Raw genomic sequence first — 17,962 nt, 5'->3', positions numbered from 1 at the left:
TCGGGATTAGCAGATACACACTACTATATATAAAATAAACAACAAGGTCCTGTAGCACAGGGAATTATATTCGATATCCTATAATAAAGCATAATGGAAAATAATATGAAAAAGAATATATATATACATATACATAAATATATACTAAATCACTTTGCTGTACACCAGAAACTAGCACAACATTGTAAATCAACTATACTTCACCAATGAAAAAAAAAAGACATAATTGCTGTAGCTGGGATTACTCTTGAAATTATAAAGGCCAGTGAGTCTCTTGAAAAGGAAAAGAGGAAGGAGAGGAGGAAAACTTATGTATCAGAATCTCTTGCAAAGAACGATTTTTCACACTTGCTCTCACTTTTCCTCAAATGAGGATCTCAATATACAATGAGAGTTGCTTGTGATAGGAGAGTTGCACCTAAGTGAAGAGGCAAAATTTTCAAAGTTGAGAACCAAGAAAAGAGTTGCAAGCTCACTCATAATCTTTTGAGGAACAATCCCAATGGATTCAGATGTGAAGTCGAAGCAGATGAGAAGGATCACCGAGACTTTTGTGAAAGGACAACGTCTTTAAGAGACAGTTTCCTTTAAGAAAAAAATCGAGGGAATGAAATAAACATTTGTAGTGAAAAACAAAAATGTGTAGAGAAAGAGTCAGGGGAGAGGGGAGTGTATTTTTAGGCTCATGGGAAACATTTAATACAGCGAGAACCCTAAAAAGATGTTAAGGGGAAAAGAATAACAAACGCCACATATACTGTACACTATGTGCCAAACACTGTCCTAAATGCTCTAAATACATTATCAATTTACTTTAAATACTCCCAAAAGTTCTATGGGGTACAGACTATTCTTCTTCCCAATTTACAGATGAGGAAACAGATAAGAGAAACTTGCCCCAAGGTCAAACAGCTGGTAAAAAGCATATCTGGGCTTAGATCCCAGCTGTCTCTAAAGCCAGATGACAAAATCAAGAATATTCATTAGACAGAAGAGTATAACAACTTTTTTAACGGGCGAGCTCTTGTAAAATGGCAAGAAACGCCAGGAGATAACTGGAGTATGGGGATTCTGGCCCTGAAGGCCTCTGTCCGCCTCCAATCAAAGGAGCCCTGAGTGAGATGGGGGAGCCCTGAGTGAGATGGGGGAGGGGCCCCGAAGAGAGGCAAGGTTTGGAACTGGAGCTGTGGTGAACGGTAAAGACCAGAGAAGAATCAGAATCAATGCCAACTTGATGCCTGAAGCGCAAATCCTGAGATTCTACGAATTACACATTCACATCTGATTTAGGGCCTACTATGTGTTAGGCATGACTCTCTTCGCTGTAGAGATTAAGATAAACAACTTCTCTGGGCGTAATAAGAGAGGAAACAACCAACATCAACGATCACCAGACACAGGAAAAACCCATTCCTCCAGAAAACCCCATCCGAAAGGTTTAAGAGTACATTCCAAGGGAAGATTGGTTTTGGGGGGGAGGGGCAGGAAGAGCGGTCGAAAGGACACTTCCTACCTGCGCTCACCCTCGTCCCCGCCCGCGCCCGGATACTCTCGAGGGACCACAGAGGGATTGGGGGTGAAAGCCCAGAAGCTGCATCCGAGGGCGGCGGGAACGCGGCTTCCTGGGAGCCCCGGACATCAGACGCGCCATCCCCCCGCCACAGACTCCGCCGCTGCCTTCAACTCCCTGGCTCCCCGGACGCCGCCGGCCTCCGCTCAGAGTACTACCGCGCAGTGCAACCTCTTCCCCAGCAGCCCCGCGCAGACCAGAACCCCACAGCAACTTACCCGCCCCGCCTGGCCCAAGGCAACCTGGGGTCCTTTCTGGACACCGAGGTCTCGCTGGAGTCTCCACCAATGCCAGAGCGCTATCAGCACGTGGAGGCGGGACTGAGCGCCCACGGCCAATCAAGTCAGACGCAAAGCACGTCCCCGGCGCACATTCCTAGTTCCCGCCTTTGGGAGGGATTAAAAAAACACGGTTGGCGCCAAACTCCCGTAGTCTTCTAGGGGCTTCAGGAAAAGGGGCGGGGTCTGAGCTGACGGGGAAGGAGGGGCGCGGCTCCGCTACCGCAGGGGCAGAACGTTGGCCGATGTAGGGGCGGTGTCTGGGAGAAGATCTTTAATGAAAGGGAAAGTAACATCTGAGAAGGCCCTGTCATTTATTTAGTTATTCTTTTTAAAATAAATTTTTATTTATTTATTTTTGGCTGTGTTGGGTCTTTGCTGCTGCGCGCGGGGGCCACTCTTCGTTGTGGCGCGTGGGATTCTCACTGCGGTGGCTTCTCTTGTTGCGGAGCACGGGCTCTAGGCGCGTGGGCTTCAGTAGTTGCGGCACTCGGACTCAGTAGTTGTGTCCCGGACTCTAGAGGGCAGGCTCAGTAGTTGCGGCGCACGGGCTTAGTTGCTCCGCGGCATGTGGGATCTTCCCGAACCAGAGCTTGAACCCGTGTCCCCGTGTTGGCAGGCGGATTCGCAACCACTGCGCCACCAGGGAAGCCCTATTTAGTTCTTTATTCTATTAATTCGATTGATTGTTAACCGAGTAAGCACTGTTTTCCCTCAGACACTTTACTGAATGATAAGCAATTTACCTCAGGGAGTTTGGAGCTTCAAGGAGGGGATACCAGGCCAGTGGGGTAGGAGAGAGAGGAGTGCTTTTTAGAGGTAGACTACCGGCGTCGACTCTTAGAACCTGCAGGAATCTGAGGTGCCTGTAGGGTCTAGCCTCCGGAGGCTGGGCCTGCGCCATTGATTGGTGGGGAAATAAAGCCAACTTCCGCTGCTGCCTCAACGAGGGATTTGATCTTGATCCCTAGTCCTTTCCTCCTGTTTTGTCCACTTTAACAATTTGCAACTGTCATAACAATTTATTGCATATTTTTAAAGTTTTCAAAAAGGCCCCATTTGGGAGAAAATGTTCTCTGGAAGAATACTGGTTTCCTAGATTCTCCCCCAACCACCTACCTTCGCTTCTGAAGAGAAGTTAGTCAGCCAGCATTCCAGGTAGTGGAAAGGGAAAGAGTAGACGGTGTGCAATCACAAGGCATTCGGTGTTGCTGGAGCATAAAGCGCGAGGTGAGGCTGGAGAGGGAGGAAGGGGTGAGACTTTGAAGCCGCCATAAGGGCTCGTCTTAGGGCGGGGTTGGGGAGCGCCACTGAAGGATTTTAAGCTTGGGGTGCTGGTGATCTCATTTGCATTAGTAAGATCTGTCGGCCTTGAGAAGCAGGATTTTGAGATGCTGTTGCTGTGATCCAGGCTAGAGAAGATGAGGACCTGAGGGAGATGGCAGGTAGGCTAGGGGATTGATTTTAGAATATGTAGGAGATGAAAGTGACAAAACTTAGCAATTGGTTGAATACTGGTTTTCACCATGAGTGCTTAATGATAGCATTCATCAAAAAATATTTATTGAGAAAATAGCATATGTGCCTCAAAAATAACTTAAGATTTCCAGCAAAATTATCTTCCAGAAAAGAATGACCTTATAATTTAAGCCCTTACAAAGTCTCTCATTTTTACTGGTACTCTCTTTAATGGGGGAGGGGGGAAGCTGGGTATAAAAATATTTGCTTGGAAAGACCTCATTGCCAATTTGGCATACTTACAGAAGCCAACTGAAGGAATCAGTATTTTTCTTAAGGAAACAAAGTAGTAGATTTGCTTTATGGAGTCTGAACTCACAATTGCAAATGTTGCTAACGTAAAAGCAATTTCTGAAGAAGATCTTCATGTAATCTATGAGATATAGTGTTAAGGGGAAAAAAGTACAATGAAAGAATGAGGAAAATAATATACATATATTTGCTTGTTTTTGCATAATGATACATTAGAACCTCATAAAAAGGGTACTGTATGGTATCTTGAAACCACCACTTAAGTATTTTTACATGGAAATATGCATGGCTTTTCTTTAGATATTTTATTTAGATATTTAGATATAATTCACATACCATATATTTTACCTATTTAAAGTGTTGTTTGCCTTTTTATAACCTTTTACTTTTGAACTATGGAAGTGTTTCATATATTAAAAGATTGAATTAAATCAGAAAGAAAAAATGCAGAAATGGAAAATAAATCTCAATACATGAAACTGTGTAAACAAGAGAAATATAACCACATAGACAAAATCATTATTTTTTTAACATCTTTATTGGAGTATAATTGCTTTACAATGGTGTGTTAGTTTCTGCTTTATAACAAAGTGAATCAGTTATGCATATACATATATCCCCATATCTCCTCCCTCTTGCATCTCCCTCCCACCCTCCCTATCCCACCCCTCTAGGGGATCACAAAGCACCGAGCTGATCTCCCTGTGCTATGCGGCTGCTTCCCACTAGCTATCTATTTTACATTTGGTAGTGTATATATGTCCATGTCACTCTCCGCGTGGGATTCTCACTTTGTCCCAGCTTCCCCTTCCCCTTCCCCATGTCCTCAAGTCCATTCTCTAGTAGGTCTGTGTCTTTATTCCCATCCTGCCCCTAGGTTCTTCATGACCATTTTTTTTTTTTTAGATTCCATATATATGTGTTAGCATACGGTATTTGTTTTTCTCTTTGTGACTTACTTCACTCTGTATGACAGACTCTATGTCCATCCACCTCACTACAAATAACTCAATTTCGTTTCTTTTTATGGCTGAGTAATATTCAATTGTATATATGTGCCACATCTTCTTTATCCATTCATCTGTCAATGGACACTTAGGTTGCTTCCATGTCCTGACTTTTGTAAATAGAGCTGCAGTGAACATTGTGGTACATGTCTCTTTTTGAATTATGGTCTTCTCAGGGTATATGCCCAGTAGTGGGATTGCTGGGTCATATGGTAATTCTATTTTTAGTTTTTTAAGGAACCTCCATACTGTTCTCCATAGTGGCTGTGTCAATTTACATTCCCACCAACAGTGCAAGAGGGTTCCCTTTTCTCCACACCCTCTCCAGCATTTATTGTTTGCAGATTTTTTGATGATGGCCATTCTGACTGGTGTGAGGTGATACCTCATTGTAGCGAAATCATTATTTTAAGTGACATTTGAACACAGCACTCTGACTGTACATCATGAGTGGGATATACTCTAAGGACTAAAAGAACTGCAAAGAAATCTTATACCTCACGCAGCAGTTTTACTGTTAGTATTAACATTGTAATTTTAAAACTATTTTATGTATATTGTAGGATAAAGAAATATGTAATATGTTAATATTTTTAGGAATTAAGATATTTAGTGAAAGAGAAAAGAGATCCAAGCATGAAATAAAAAAAAATTAGGGGTGAAATCCTATACTATTTTGTGTGAAGTGGAAATGTCAGCATGAACTCATGAGTTTTTAAAATACATATCCCTTATTTCTGTTCCTTAAAGGGTCTGGAAGCAATGATACCCTGTAGCAATATGTCATTAACACACCTGAGACCCAGATCAGGATTTCTAAATACTATTTTCCACTGGAAGGGAGATCTGCTGAGAATCCTCATCGCCTGAACAGGTTAGCTCCTAAGGGCAGAGAGCAGGATGAAGAAGGAGGGGGAGTCTATCAAAAGGAACAAGTGCAAGAGACTCAGTATCCTGAATATGGGTAAGTGGCTAGGCAGGCTTAACATTTCCAGTGATAGTATTTTTTACAGTTTTAAAAAATTCTCTTACTCAAATAATTTAGATGAAAGTGCTCTGGAAATTTGTTAGAAATTTCAAAAAGTGCATCTAGTTGTGGTAAATAAAGATGCCTGCAAATTATTTGGAGAAAGCAAACAGAATTTGCTTTCTATTGGAGCTGGAACATCTGCCTTCTCCCTTGGACTGGGACTTATATCATTGGCTCTATAGTTCTCAGAACTATGCCACTGGCTTTCCTGGGCCTCCAGCTTGCAAAAGATAGATTGTGGAATTTCTTAGCCTCCATAATTGTGTGGGCCAATACAAACAAATCAACCAATCAGTCAACCTGTATCTATATCTGTCTCTCTATAAAATCTCCTATTGGTTCCGTCTCTCTGGAGAACCCTAATACCCTGGGTAACTGCCCAGGATTTTGCAGAAGGGAGCCCAGTGCTGGCTGGGGCTGGTCTGTGCTTCTAGCCCAAATGGCTCCTGAGTCTTCTCTGTTCCAATTTGCAGAGGAGGAAGTGAGGTGTGGAGATGTGAAGAGGGGTGTGATCTTTTCCACAATGAATTGGTAGAAGAGCCTGTGAAGACCAGGTGGGTGAAAACGATGCTGGGGCCAAGCCCAGATGAGTGCCATTTGAAGGGGCATACAATATTCCAGGTGCTTAGGCCACATGATCTATACCGCGTGCAACTGCGTAAAGTTGTTGTCTGTCCTCATGTTATAGATCAGAGAAGGCTCAGAGAGATCAAGTGACTCGCCCCACAGCGAAATTCCAACTGAAGTGCCTGTTTTGCAGCTGGAACTCAAACCCAAATCTAGTTGCTTTGAGGCCCATGCTCCTCCCAGGAAGCCCTGCCCTCTCTCTTGTCTGTGACCATCATGAGCCCCCTGCACAATGATTTGTTTGTACATCTGTCTACCCGACTAGCCTGTGAAAGCTTTCAGGATAAGGCTGTGCATTTTAAATCTTGGATGCCCAGTATGTAGCCCAGTGCTGGCTGAGTGCATGCATGTTTATGTATAGATGCCAAAGACCAGACGTTACCCATCACTTGCAACCCTCCAGTCTAATCCTTATTCCCTGGTGTCTTGTCCTGCCTTGTCCGCAGGTTTATTATGAGAGACTCTTTCAAGAGCCCATATGGCAGCGTTCCCCACCTCCCCCATAGCTTTTATTGTAACTTAAATTTCCTTCACTCTCAAAAGCCTTTATAGGGTCATCAACGGTACAGCACAAATAGAGGTTAAAAAAAGAAGTTAAAAGGATGCAGTGTAAAATGTAATGCTTCTAGTAAATGTTGCTGTATCTCTGAAGGTTTCCGTCCATTGCTTTAGGATGAGGGTCACTGCCTCGGGTACATTTGTCTTCAAGGAGAGGGAGTGAAAACTAGCCACGGAGAACCAGTCATGCCTCTTTCTGGTTGACAAAGCAGCCAGTAGCAAGTAGATGTTGGGATCTGTAGGAGCCAGGGGGTGGGTGTAGGGACAGAAGGGATCATGCTCTTGAGTCAAATGAAAGGAAATTTCATAAGGTGATGTGGGATGCGCGGCTTTCTCCATATCTCTGGACCTGGATTCTCTGATAACAGGAAGTATCGTATTCATTTATACCAGGAAGGCAGAGGTGCTCAGTGGGGAGAATTGGAAGCCCATCCCACTCTGGGCACCATCAGAAGCTGGCATTAGACGTGGAGTATGGTCCTGCCGATGCATCCTAACTGAGGAGGCGAGGGTGATGAATTGGAGAAAGGTGGAAAGTTCTAGAACTATTTCAAAGAAGAGCTCAATTCTTTTTTCCATACAGCATACAACAGACCTGCTGGCAGGGAGTAGGCAGACTGAGATTCCTCACTGTGCTCTGGAAGTAGATACAAGTCACACCTAAGGTGCACATTCAAAGTAGGAAAGAGAATGGCTGCCGCCCATTTGGGGCTGGGTGGTGTTTGAATGCTTCCCTTCTGCAGGATATAAGGGCCTTCTTCTGTATCAAACCACAATTGCCATTCCTGCCACAAGCACAAATGTTGGGGTCGAAGGTGCATATGACCATCAGTTCGAAGTGACCAGGTTTTCCTACAGAAAACTTTGGGACCATGACACACCGTTTTCCTAGAATGGATTGAATAACTTCATGTCTTCAGGCAAAGGACTCTGTTTTACCTCTGACACCTAAGATGTTTCACAACAGTGCACGTCTGCTAACCCCGTTATATGGTCCCTGAAGCCCTCGCCTCAGTGGGGAGCCCGTGGAGGGAGTGGAGTTCAGCAACTGGTAATTTCAGTTTTCCCACCTGGTCGGTGGGGTAAGGCCATGCATTCTGGAAGCTCAGATCCCGGCAGCACTGCATTCTCCTGCCATCACGTGAATCCATCCTCACTGCCAGCTTGGCCAGACCACTTATGAGTCCCGTGTACTCAAGTTGTCTGGCCTGCCCACCATTCAATAGCTTGTTTTCCCTTTACGTCAAAATCCAAGACTCAAATGATCAATATTCTTTTCTGGCTTAGATGTATGTACACCCTAATCACAATTCTAAAATCCTTGCCGTGCAATTCACTGCATCTTGGCATTGGTTTTTCCTCTTCCCCATTTACTTTCATTACCTTTTTATTTTCAATTAAACCTATTATTTTCAGATAATTGTAGATTCACATGCCCTGAAGAAACAATATTCTTCACCCAGCTTCCCCCAATGGTGACGTTTTGCATAGCTATAACACAATATCAAAATCAGGAAACTGGGCTTAATGCCTTTTGTTTACTCTCAGGCACTAGGGATTTTTGTGGGGTGTTTTTGGCTGTGCTGTGTGGCATGCGGGGTCTTACTTCCCCAACCAGAGATTGAACCCATGCCCCTTGCACTGGGAGCATGGAGTCTTAACCACTGGACCACCAGGGAAGTCCCGGCACTAGGGATTTTTAAAATTGGGAGTTGAGGAATCCCATTAGTTATCACATTTTTAAGATTTCTAATCAGATTAATCAGGTAGCAGATAACCAAACAAGAGGAAGAGACGTGGCTTCTCTGGGAGGAAAGAGTTCCTAAGGCCTCCAGCTCTGTAATCTCTAACATAGGGATCAGAGAAAATCAGTTTACAATGTGTAATGATATGTCTTTATTTCATCAACAGAAATGGTGTCTAGACAAAATTCAGTTAACACTAGCAATTCAACTGAGTTTTTTTTTTTGCACAATAGTATATTTACAATGAGTAAATGAAGTTTCAATTCATTAGTTCATAGCAATGCTTTTTTTTTTCCCCAAAAAAGTAAAAATTCTTAGTTACAGAGAATAAGCATCAACAGCCATTTCATTTTTTACAATTAAAAACCACAAGAAAAACCACAATCACTTAGAAAATAAAGACAAGCCTAAGAACTAGTACAATAAAATGATGCATTGAATTAAGTTACATTAATCGCATAGAATCTGTGTAAAAAGTATGTAGAAAAACACCTGATGTAACCTGTTACAGTCGTTGACCAGTTATGAGAGGTACAGAGGGTTATACAGGTAGATATGTGTGAAAACTGTCCGTATTGTTTGACCTGGGGAGGAAGAGGAGAGGGGCTGCAGCCCCTTGCATACACTGAGAAGACCCTGTTTTGAATATGGCCTCTGGAGTTTGTAAGGCATAGATTAGAGGTGCACTTGCATCAGACTGGTTCTGGAACAAATTCTCACGGGCCCTTCGGGCCTCACAAGCAAAGGTGGTGCTTGCCTTGAATGGCTCACCGTGTCTAACCAGCGCCCGAAGCTCCTGCATGCCTGTGGAAGCTTCCCGATCGCACTAGAAGTGGCAGGTCTTTTACCTCGGCGCATGAACGGGCATCCCAGCATTTACACGCGCGAAATGCATTGTTAGGACTCATGTGGAGGACACCCCTCTGTCTCCAGACATGTTTTGGTAGAAGACTTAGCATCAAACTGTAGGAAAAACCCTTTTTGTCCAAGTCCCTTCACTCTTTCCTGTCCCCATGGGAACGTTTGGCACCGCAGGGGAGTCTACCTGAAATGAAGGCTCTGGGTGCACTTCTGTGTCTAAGGAGGCCACTGTGTTATCTGAGGTCAGTCCACTGGAATGGAAAGGAAAGTCAGAGCTGTTTGTCCATTGCTTGAGAGTGCAATGCACACACCACGTCACAACAGGCAATCAAAGCTACGAAAGTGGGCCTCTGCAACCAAGTGGGTTTTCTTCACAAAACGGCAGCATCCTTTTCCTATTACAATGAAAATGCACTGATATCCACGTGATATAAATATTATCTCCCAGGGTGGAGTGTAGGAAAATACTATACACTTTTCTTTGCAAGAAATGTTTTTGCACCGTCGGTTGAATAATTTATCCTCCATCTGCCACAATAGGTCTTTTCTATGTACAAAGACTATTTGCGCGCAGTTTTGTGTACAAATATATTCTATTCTACAGCATCCGTCTTGGATGCCTGGGTCAGGAGATGGCTCGGGCTGTATTTGGCACACACAGCTTGAACACAAGGCCCCCATGCACACAGACTGCCCGCACGAATGCCAACTCCACACAGGCGTTGATCTGAGGACTGACTCGCCAGGAACTGAACCTACAAAATCCTCAATTTGGGGACGAAAGACCAACTCATGGTCCAGTGAGCAGCTTTATTCTTTTTCTTTTTAATCTTTTGGCCGTGCTGTGTGGCATGTGGGATCTTAGTTCCCTGACCAGAGATTGAACCCGTGCCCCCTGCATTGACAGTGCAGAGTCTTAACCACTGGACCGCCAGGGGAGTCCCAGCTTTATTCTTAAAAAAAAAAAAAAAAAAAAAGTATGTTTCTTTGCCTATTTATAGTGATTTGAGGACAAAACTTGATTCTGGCTGCCTTCTTGATCGGCAACTCCTCCAACCATTGCTAAGCACTAGTGGCACCGTTTGAAGTCACGTATTAAGCAGCTCCTAGTTGAAATGGGGTATAATGTATAGAACTAGGTAGCTAATAGGGTTTTGAAAGAGCTCTGCAGGCTTTTACACATTTGGGGAGGATTATGCTCAACATAGCATGTAGATCAGCTTGAAGGGGCAGGATTCAGTGGTTTCTTAAAAGGCGTAACATTTTCACACCTTTGTTTGTTTCTTCTTCTTTAATGGCAATCATAAAGCATTAAAAGAGAAAGTGTAGGTTTAGACCTCTTGATGGTACACTGGACTTCACAGTGTGCCCACCTGGCTTTTAGCAGTCCCCTCATACAAGTCCTGTTGCTGGTCCCTGCCTTCCTTTTCAAGGAGAAGTGGCAGTTGACATACTAACCAGCCTTTTTTTTTTTTTTTTTTTTTTTTTTTTACTTCCTTGGGAAAGCAACACAAGGATTAAATCCAAAATCATAGTGCATCTTAAAAGCAGCATACCTTTAGAAAGACAGTTAATAAATTACTTGTACACTATACAAAATAACATTTCCTAGTGCAGCATCACCTCTGACGCCTGAGTCATTGTTAGGGAACCCAGAAGAGAAGGAGCAGGTGGGCTAGTAACTTTGCCAGCTCTTTCTTTGTTCGTTTTTGCAACAGTTTTGTTCCAGAATCAGTATGTCATGAAGTTCTTTTATTCAAGGCACCCCCAGATAACGAAGAGAAACAGACACATACGGCAAAGCATGCACCTGCCCAAGCCTGACCAACCTGAACGAAGTGAGGTTGTCCGGAGACACAAGTAGAACAAAGGCAGATCCGACGGGAGGACTAGTTTCAGGCGGATGTTAACTAGCCACAGGGCCACCTCCACTGTCCCCGTTCCAACAGCCCATGCCTGGCCCAGCCACCTGGAGACACAACTCGCCTGTCGCAGGGACCCTCCTGAACATTCTGTAGCTGGAAGAGTCCTTTATATCTGTAAGGATGGACCCTTAAAGATACCACTCAATGTCACCATGCCGTGCAGATGCTATTCCTTGCTGTTAACTTGCTTTTCTATTTCAGAAAAGACATGAGTTGCACTAAGGGATCCCAGGGAAAGGAGACAGGCTGGTTTTTAAAATTCCACTTGAGGCAACTTGGACTCTGGTCCCCAGCTAGTCCTCCCTTTGAATCAACCCGGAAATAATCTTGACAAGCACATGGTTCGGAGCCGTAAGAGACACAGACGCGTCACGTCAACAATTGCACAAAGCCAGTCGCTTGTTCCTGGTCGATAGTGAACCAAATCCCAATAACTTGTTCACATCTCTAAGAAATCGAAAGACAGTTTCTCCAGCAGTGTTTTTAACCAGTTCCCACGGCCAGAGTGGCAGGGGTGTGACTGGGGCAGAGGAAGAAAGGCGAGGCAGGGGCTGGTGGGAGGAGACTGTGGGCTGAGTTAGCAGGGAGGGGAATAGAGGACACCCCTCCCCCCCCCAGCGGGAGGCCTGCCGCACAGGACAACAGAACGGGGACGGCACGAATGGGACCATGACTACCAGATGCACATGTGTTGGTACCAGGGTCAGTCACGCCAACGGGCTGGTTTAGACCTTGTTACAATATGAGCAGAAAACATTCCTTTTTCCAAAGAAGAGGAGGTCACTTAAAAAAGGCAACAAGAGAGTTAAAAAACCAAAAAAATACTGTTGGCCGACTCTTCTACCAGAACACACGCCTGTGACGGATCACATGATTCACAACGAGTTTAAATTCGAGCTGTCACCAGTATTTCCCAAAGGCAAACCTCACGGTGAAGCACAGAACTCTTCTACTAGGCCAAGAAATCCCAACAGCCACAAGAAAAACGGTACCTCCAACTCAGAGCTGGATCACAGTCTGTCTCAGACGAGCACGCACCATACATACACACGTGAGAAGAAACAAAAACCCAGAGGCAGGTTTTAAAAGTGGAACTATTTTCAAAGAAAAGCCTTTTTTTTTTTTTAATCCTACCGCATGAACCAACAAATTTCTGGCATTCATACATATTTAAACATTTAGCACTAATATTTGTACAGAAAAAAGTTAATACTAAAACATATGTTACTATGATTTCACTTTTCGCCTACGTCATATACTAATTTCCCCTTTTACATGCAGCTTTAATATCTTCCAAAGAATGGCACAAATAAAGAAACAAAATCAACCACCTAGTCCCCACTGCCCACCACCCCATCCCCACATCAGACTGTTCAGGACTTTTCCTGCAGCCGGCCCGGAGGAGGGAGGGAGCTGATCTCTCCCCTGCGCCGGCTGTGGCGTCCGGCACACCTTCCTGTAAACGTGGCCAGGGGCCAACGTGCCCCCTGAGCCAAGGGAAGCTGCTCTCTGTGGGTTGCAAGCCAACTAGTTTTGCAGCAAGAGAAGGAAATGATCATCAGGTGAGGGTAAGGTGTGTGCCTGGTGAGTGGGGGGCGGGGAGGGCTCCTGGCCACGTCGTGTCCAAAGCCTCAGAAAGAAATCTGCCTTCGGACTAGAGAAGGGTGGAAAAATCTCAGAATTCAACTCAAAGCATTTGGAGAAAGAAGGGAGAAAGAAATGCTTTTGCCTGCGTCAGGGACAGACCTCAGGCTAACATCTGTCCTGCTCTCTCCTACTCTGGGCCAGCTGCGTTAACCCCAGGACGGCCACCTCAGGGCGGCACCCCCAGGGCTGTGATTCAGACCCCCTCAGGTGAGTCCCTGGCAGGAGGCAGGTCCTGGGCTGGGAAGCTGGCTTGCTGAGCAGCCAAGTCGTTCGACGGAGAAGTTCCTACTATCCTATGCTTCCGAGAGCAAGCAGAGGCCCGGGGAAGTGTTGAAATGAATGGGACTTACTCCCGGGCTGAGAAAACAGTTCTAACTTGCTATTTAGGAGCCAATGCCTGCTGAGTTCTGGTACAAAATCACGATTCCTGCTGTTTCGATGCGCTTTTGAGTGAGACGTCCAAACTCTTTCCCCACTTAGGAATCTGAACATCCAGCATCAACTCTGAACTCTCTGCGTTTAAACTTTGCTTAGGAAAAGGTGGGGAGGAGGTGAAATATAAAAATATTCAAGCAGATTATTGTCTACATCCTAGGATGAATTCATTATTTGGCAAGATTGTTTTTTTCCTACATAATTATCACCTGAGTGCTTTTTTTAATTAGCTAACTGTTTTACTTTTTTAACTAAAAGCAAAGAATATACAGTTTACTTGAGTTATACTGAAGTGACAACTTCATTTAAGAAAATAGGTTTGACCCAAAACTCAGTGCAAGTGGCAAAGTTGACCTTGACTGTACAGTATCTGCAAGAAAAAACCAAACCCACGATACTCAACTGGCACCATCTGATGGTGCCCAAACCAAACCAAACAAACAAAAAAAGGTCTGAAATAAAACCTCAAAGAAAGCTTCCAACATTGAATTCTGTCCATAAATAAGCACAACTTGAAAGTGAACTGTGAAGCAAGAAAAACGACCATCTTAACAATTACAAACTAGTTCTAGCGTCAGAGACAAAAGAAGAGGAATGTTGGAACCTGTTTATAAACGAGAAACGAAGTTTCCAGTTTTAGGATGAGAAAATTGAGGCATGCAGGACTTTTGCATATGGAGAGAGATATATATTTTATATATATATTATATATAATATGTACAGTCTAGCTATAAAACTTTGATGTGTATAGAAGCTGTCTTCAATGAAAAAAATTGAACATTCAGAAGAAATTCCTGAGATAGGGTTTGTGACATGGGCCACTGAGAAAAAAAATCCGTGGTTGGGTCCTAGAGGTGTTATAGTCTATCCCTGTTAAGACTGAAATGAACCCACAGACAGACAGCATCAGCACTGTCGTCTTTCCTTGCCTGAGCAAGGGGTAGCACCATCGTGAAGGTAACTATATATCGCTCCTGCTTGAAGGGAGGAGAGAATACTTGGAAACAGTATTGCTGCTAAGACTGCTGTAGTGTGCACCAAATTCCTTCTTGGTTCTTCCAGACGACAGACAAATGGCACCGCAGGCTGACCCATGGACACCTGGGTGGGAGAGGGTTGAGAATTAGGAGGCAGGCCGTCACTAGGTGTAATCTTTCCTGGGCTGTTCATCGGTTGTACACTTATCAGTCATTTCCTGGCAGAAGTCCACGGTCACCGTTTGGCTCCTGGGTTCCAGAGGAGGTCCTCTGTCTGAGAAGGTTCCTGGGTCAGTGCCTTCCAGCCTCCGAGCAGAAGTACAGTTCTCTGAGGCGCTGCTGGGCGCCCATGGGGGCCCGGGGGCCGCTGTGCCCTGCTCCAAGCAGCAGGGCACGCTTTCCTCCACCGCACACTGGGGGGCGGCAAGGTTCTGCTCCACGCCCAAGGGCACGGGGTTCATACCGGAGGCTGTGGGGAGACCCATGGGTCTGAGGACAGGGCAGTACCGATGCAGGGCCTGGATCTGCTCGGGGCTCTGGATATCTCTGCAGACTTCCTGGGAAAGGCAGGAGAAGTTGTCCAGCAGTTCCCCCATGCATGCTTTCAGCTGATTCCTCTCTGACAACAGCTTCTCTTTCTCACACACCTGAACAGAAGAAAGAGAAAAGGCCTGATCCAGCCTGAATGGGAGGACCCAGCATCCTGTTTTCTGGAGCTTTTCTTTTCTTTTCTTTTTAAAAAAATTTTAACAGGTTTATTGAGGTTTAATTTACATGCCATAAAATTCATTAATTTCAAGTATGAAACAATCAATGATTTGTAGTCAATTTATAAAGTTGTGTAACCATCCCATGATACAATTTTAGAACAGTCCCATCACCCCAAGAATCTCTTTCACTTCCACTGCAGTCACTCCCCATGCTTACCCCCCGCCTCAGGCAACCACTCACCTGCATTCTATCTCTATAGATCTACCTTCTCTGGAATTTCATATAAATGGAATCATACAAGCCCACTTCATTATTTCTTTTCTATTCTTTTTCAAATTCTTTTCTCATTTAGGTTATTACAGAATATTGAGCAGAGTTCCCTGTGCTATACAGTAGGTTCCAGGGCTTTTCCAGCGTTGGTTTTTGCATCCTACATTATAGTGTAACTCATAAATGACTAGGTCAGGATCTAGAAACTTAAAAGATGAGAGCCTGGACACATACTTCTGCCAAGTCTCCCATCTGAGCAGCCCATCCAGATGTGCCACTGACCCTGACACCTTCCCCGTGGTAGCTTCTTTTCATGCCTCTCTGAGGCCCAGCCGAGTGACCAGCAAAATCACCACCAACCAGAAAACTGCAGAGAATCAAGGTTCCAGTTTCCTGGAATTTGGGGTTTGCAGAGAATCCATTGGAAAACTCTCAGTCCCAAACCTTGTAGTTGAAAATCTCCCCCAAATGCATTAGGTTGCGACTTCTGAAGGTCAAAAAACAGTCCATCAGTTCCAACTATATGACATTCTGTAAAAGGGCAAACCCATAGCGATAGTAAAAAGATCAGTGTTTGCTAAGGAGTGGGGTGGGGGAGGGAGGGATGAAGAGCTGAAGCACAGAGGATTTTTAGATGAAGCTACTCTATGTCACTGTCATGGTGGATACATGCCATTCATTATACATTTGTCCAAACCCATAGAACATACAACACCAAGAGTGAACCCTAAGGTAAATTATGGACTTGGAGTGATTACGATGTGTCATTATAACTTCATCAGTTGTAACAAACGTACCACTCTGGGGAGGCTGTGAGTGTGCAGAGGTAGAGGGCAGGTGGGAACTCTGTATTTTCCCTTCAATTCTGCTGTGAACCTAAAACTTCTCTGAAAAAAGCAAGTCTATTTAGAAAAAAGACAATGAAAATTGCAAAAAAAAAATCAACCATCAGCAGTTTCACATGATTCAATCCTATACTTCCCTGATGGCGCAGTTGTTAAGAATCCATCCACCTGCCAATGCAGAGGACACGAGTTCGAGCCCTGGTCCAGGAAGATCCCACCTGCTGCGGAGCAACTAAGCCCGTGCACCGCAACTACTGAGCCTATTCTCTAGAGCCCGTGCACCACAACCACTGAAGCCCACGCGCCTAGAGCCCGTGCTCCACAAGAGAAGCCACCGCAACGAGAAGCCCACGCACCGCAACGAAGAGTAGCTCCCGCTCGCCGCAACTAGAGAAAGCCCGCGCGCAGCAACGAAGACCCAATGCAGGCAAAAATAAAAATAAATAAATTTATTTAAAAAAAAATCCTATATCAGTAGGCTCTCTGGCCTCTGTAGCTGATGGACTGAACACAACGGCACAGATGGCTGGGGACTGTGCAGTGAGTCCCAAGAGCAGTTCTCTCTGGACACAGGAAGCAGGGACAGAGGTGAGAAGGCTGAGCCCTAGAGTACCAGCCCAGGGTTCTGAGATATTCTCCTTAGAGGAAACCCCACATAAGCTCTTGTGTTACTAAAATTCATCATCCCATCAGAGAGGTGAATTTAGCCACCACAGAGGAGACTGATGGAGGTTTTCCCATAACTAGCTGTGAGGAGAGAAGAAGAGGACGCTCCGTGAGGTGCACGCAGTGAAATGGATGGAGAAACGGGACATCTGAAGCGCTGTGAAGTAAGTGAGTCCTCACCCTTTGCAAGGGTGCGCAGGAGAGATGAGAGGATGCAAGACGATGGGAAAAAGAGGCGGGGAGAGGGAGAGAGAGAGAGAGAGAGAAGCAAACATACCAGTGGGTCTCCTACATGGGAGGTGCACGTGCCGAAAGACGAATGCAATCTGGCAGACAGTGTGGACATGTGTGTCGGAGACAGAGATTTACACGGGGAAAGGGCACCTGCTAAAATATTTATAAATTTATCAAGAAAACATGTTTTAAAAATGAAAAATAAACAGATGTACAAGTGCAACTCGAGAGGAATACATTTCGCAAGTTTGCAAAAGCAGAGTGAGTGGCGTGCTGGAGACCGCGTGGGTGCGGGCGGGAGCCAGTGGGCGCGGGAGACGGGCCTCGCGGGGCGGGACCAGACTGCCCCCGCCCACCGGGAAAGGGCGCCACTCCCCAGAGCGGGGGCGGGTGTGGAGTAAAACACATCCGGAGGGCTGGCGAAGAGAAGAAATCTTACACTCGTGGCTGTGCAGCTTGGACCTCCTTACCTGGACCTGCAAGTCTGCAAAATGGGAGGCAACACCAGCCCCAGGAGGGATCGCGGTCGCCATTCTGCCACATCATCCTGGCCAAGCCACCCACCCCTCCACGTCCACTGATCTACGAAAGGTCCTGGGCCACCTTCTAGGGGGAAGAAGATGAAATGCTGCACGTGACAGGGTTTTGGTTCTCTGCAGGAAAGGCAGTATAAATCAAGGCCTCGGTTAAGAACAGGATGCTCTAAGTCACAGGTGCACATCGATGAGCACGCGACACTCTCGTTCAGCAGGGAAATGCAGCACATTACTCAAGGGGTTTCCAAAAAAGCAGGGGGAGAAATAGGA

At 45.2% G+C, this 17,962-nt stretch overlaps 2 protein-coding genes across 4 annotated transcripts in view; both read right to left on the bottom strand.

Moving 5' to 3' along the window:
• Nucleotides 1-1,847, bottom strand: part of CASP8AP2 (caspase 8 associated protein 2) — a 41,219-nt gene extending 39,372 nt beyond the window's left edge. For all 3 annotated transcript variants that reach the window (XM_060030230.1, XM_060030229.1, XM_060030227.1), the window contains exon 1: nucleotides 1,789-1,847. The gene's annotated coding sequence lies outside the window, so the exon portion shown is untranslated. The remainder of the gene's footprint in view (nucleotides 1-1,788) is intronic.
• A 12,598-nt stretch (nucleotides 1,848-14,445) lies between these two features.
• The window catches only part of BACH2 (BTB domain and CNC homolog 2), a 353,914-nt gene continuing 350,397 nt past the window's right edge, over nucleotides 14,446-17,962 (bottom strand). The window contains exon 7 of the mRNA XM_060030226.1: nucleotides 14,446-15,077. Coding sequence (XP_059886209.1) covers nucleotides 14,595-15,077 — 483 coding nt within the window. The 3' untranslated portion in view covers nucleotides 14,446-14,594. The remainder of the gene's footprint in view (nucleotides 15,078-17,962) is intronic.

The sequence above is a fragment of the Delphinus delphis genome, chromosome 14 (assembly GCF_949987515.2).
Source record: "Delphinus delphis chromosome 14, mDelDel1.2, whole genome shotgun sequence".
NCBI classification, from domain to species: Eukaryota; Metazoa; Chordata; class Mammalia; order Artiodactyla; family Delphinidae; genus Delphinus; species Delphinus delphis.
This window is presented reverse-complemented; position numbering and strand designations above follow the sequence as displayed.